At 23.4% G+C, this 2,446-nt stretch overlaps 1 protein-coding gene across 1 annotated transcript; it reads right to left on the bottom strand.

The window, feature by feature from the left end:
- Positions 1–1,072: 1,072 nt before the first annotated feature.
- On the bottom strand, positions 1,073–2,050 carry LOC145835222 (placenta-specific gene 8 protein-like). Its single transcript, XM_082942783.1, has 3 exons — positions 1,887–2,050; positions 1,341–1,477; positions 1,073–1,193 (listed from the first exon to the last, which is right to left on the bottom strand). Exons 1-3 carry the CDS (start codon positions 2,041–2,043, stop codon positions 1,089–1,091), a joined length of 399 nt encoding a protein of 132 aa, XP_082798909.1. The 5' UTR covers positions 2,044–2,050; the 3' UTR covers positions 1,073–1,088.
- Between the last annotated feature and the right edge of the window lie 396 nt (positions 2,051–2,446).

The raw sequence follows: 2,446 nt of genomic DNA, 5'->3' as shown, positions 1-2,446 counted from the left end.
TCTAAATAACGTATCAATACATAGCTTATAATATTAGTTATAATTTATTGATAGTATGTAGCATTCTATAGTTTATAATGTAATCTTAAAGTCGAAAATATTTATCAAATACGTGCTGGCAAAAACAAAGTATGCTCAACCTGTACCTCAATAAAACTGCGCAACAGTTAAGTTCAAATAATAAAAACTTTTTATTGATATTTACAATTGTTTTAGGAAAAAAAAAGACTTTACTTAGCTCTTATTTTGACAACTTAGATAAGGACTTGAAGTATATATAAATTTGGTATCGCAAATAAAGTTTTACTAGTATGTTTTGATTATTCTTATATAATAATTCGAGTTGTTTTTAAATATTATTAACAAAGTAAAATTTAAGTTACTAACAAACTTTTTTATCACATATTGTTAAAATTGTTATAAAATAACTCAGAACTAACTTTACCAGAATTATGTTTCTGAGACTTAAGTAAACTTTTAATTAAGGTAAGTTTATTTACAAAAAAAAAACATTTGTTTTATTGAAAAAAAAATATATATTATCAAAAATTTGATTAGTTTTTAAAATTTTTAATATTCATTTTATGTCACAACAATACGTATAAAAAAAAAAGAACACATGTAGAATTTTACATAAAAGCAAAACTCATTTTAATGCTAACTTTTTTGTTACTCTTATTAATCGCTAATTTGCTTTATCTTAAGTTTAAAATTTTAGAAATTTTTATTTTGATAAATGAAAAACTAAAAACCAAGAGTATGTATATTTTGAATTAAACTAGTTATAGAATCTATTCTAAATAAAGCAGATACATTTTAGAGTTATTAAAAAAAAAAAATTATAAAACTGTTGAAATAATTTTATTAGTTAAATCAATTAATCACGTAACTAGCTAATTATAATTTATTAACTATAACTAGCAAAATTAACTAACATTATGCTTTACAAAATATAAAGTATGTTTATTTTCTTTGTTTTTTTATTGTAAAAATCATAGCGATTTAATGACAATACATGTTTTAAAACTTAAAGCGTGTTAGGTCAATAAAATTGCAATAGTTGATATTTTTTTCTGAATTTTTCTGAATTAATTTTGAAAAATTGTTCCACGTTCTTTGATTTCTTCCATCAGCTGAATGTGTGCGCAAGGCGCACAACAGAAGTACTTAAAAGTATCCATGCAGTGGCTGCCCTGTTTGTGTGTAAATAAAAATTTTGTTATAAGTTTTAGTGCTGTAACATAACTATTACTTTACTACAAAGTTTGACAGCATCTTTTTAAATAGATTATCATTGATAAAACTTTATTTTTATCATTAGATTGAAAAGTAGTAAAAACCTCAATTTTCTTTATATTTCTGTATATAGACATATATCGAGGGGGTGGAACGCAATAACACGAACTGAGACATCCGTCTCCAAACTTTCCTCCAACTCTGCAATGGAAGCAAAGAAAACACCAATATGCAAAACAGCCTAGAGTAGTAAGTAGAAAATGAAATAACTTTAAGATAAACAAATAGATGTACTCTACTTTTAAAAACTCTATTATACCATAAGTTTTATTTAAAAAACTATAAATAAAGTAAAACTTATTTTATTTTCTGATCTTTTCAAATTCATATAAATGCTCTTTAAAGTGCAAAAAAAAAAAACTTAATGTATTTTAAATATGTTTAATTATTTTCTGTAAAACAGTATGCTAGTGTTTTAGCCAAAGTATTCTTTATAAAAAAAAAGTTTACTTTAATTGAATAAAATACGCTTAATTAAATATTTCTAAATTCTTAAAAACAAAACAACAGTTTTTAAACGCCCACCCCAAAAATGATCTTAAGTTAATCACCAGAGTAAATTAAAGACTACTAAATTAAATTAAACTTACAATCATCGCTCGACCAGCAATCAAATAGTCCTTTTGACCATTTGTTAGGATAATCACTACCCGATCTATAAATAACTTGATCTGGAGGAGCTTCTAATTGATTGATACCAGGCAGAACTGAACTTGGTCGAATATCAATTGATTTAGTCGATGTCATATTTGTAACAAGCTTTTAGAATTCAAAACAGCATTAAAAATTTTATGATAGCAACTTTAATTGTTTTCTTAAATCTTGAATTGTAACTGTGATTATTGTTATAAACTAAGTTTGAAGCTAAATTTTAAGCTAGACTATAAAGTTTAACAAAATTTAGTTTAGATAAAATCTTTAAAAGTTATAAAGTCTCAACATATACTTTATAAAAAATTATGTATTTATTAGATCGTTCTTTTCAAAATAAGTTTTCTCAGAACGATTTTAACCTGAAATAGCAAAAATAAATTCGAGTTAAACAAACTATGATTTTAATATAAACATTTAACTTAGTCAACTTAAACATAAATTAAACAACAAGTCTAGATCTAGTAAAGTTTACTAAATTAAATTTTGAAATTAAATT

Source organism: Thalia democratica, chromosome 4, assembly GCF_965202585.1.
Source record: "Thalia democratica chromosome 4, ktThaDemo2.hap1.1, whole genome shotgun sequence".
Lineage (NCBI taxonomy): Eukaryota > Metazoa > Chordata > Thaliacea > Salpida > Salpidae > Thalia > Thalia democratica.
The sequence above is the reverse complement of the archived record's forward strand: the minus strand, read 5'-3'. Positions and strand labels throughout refer to the sequence as shown.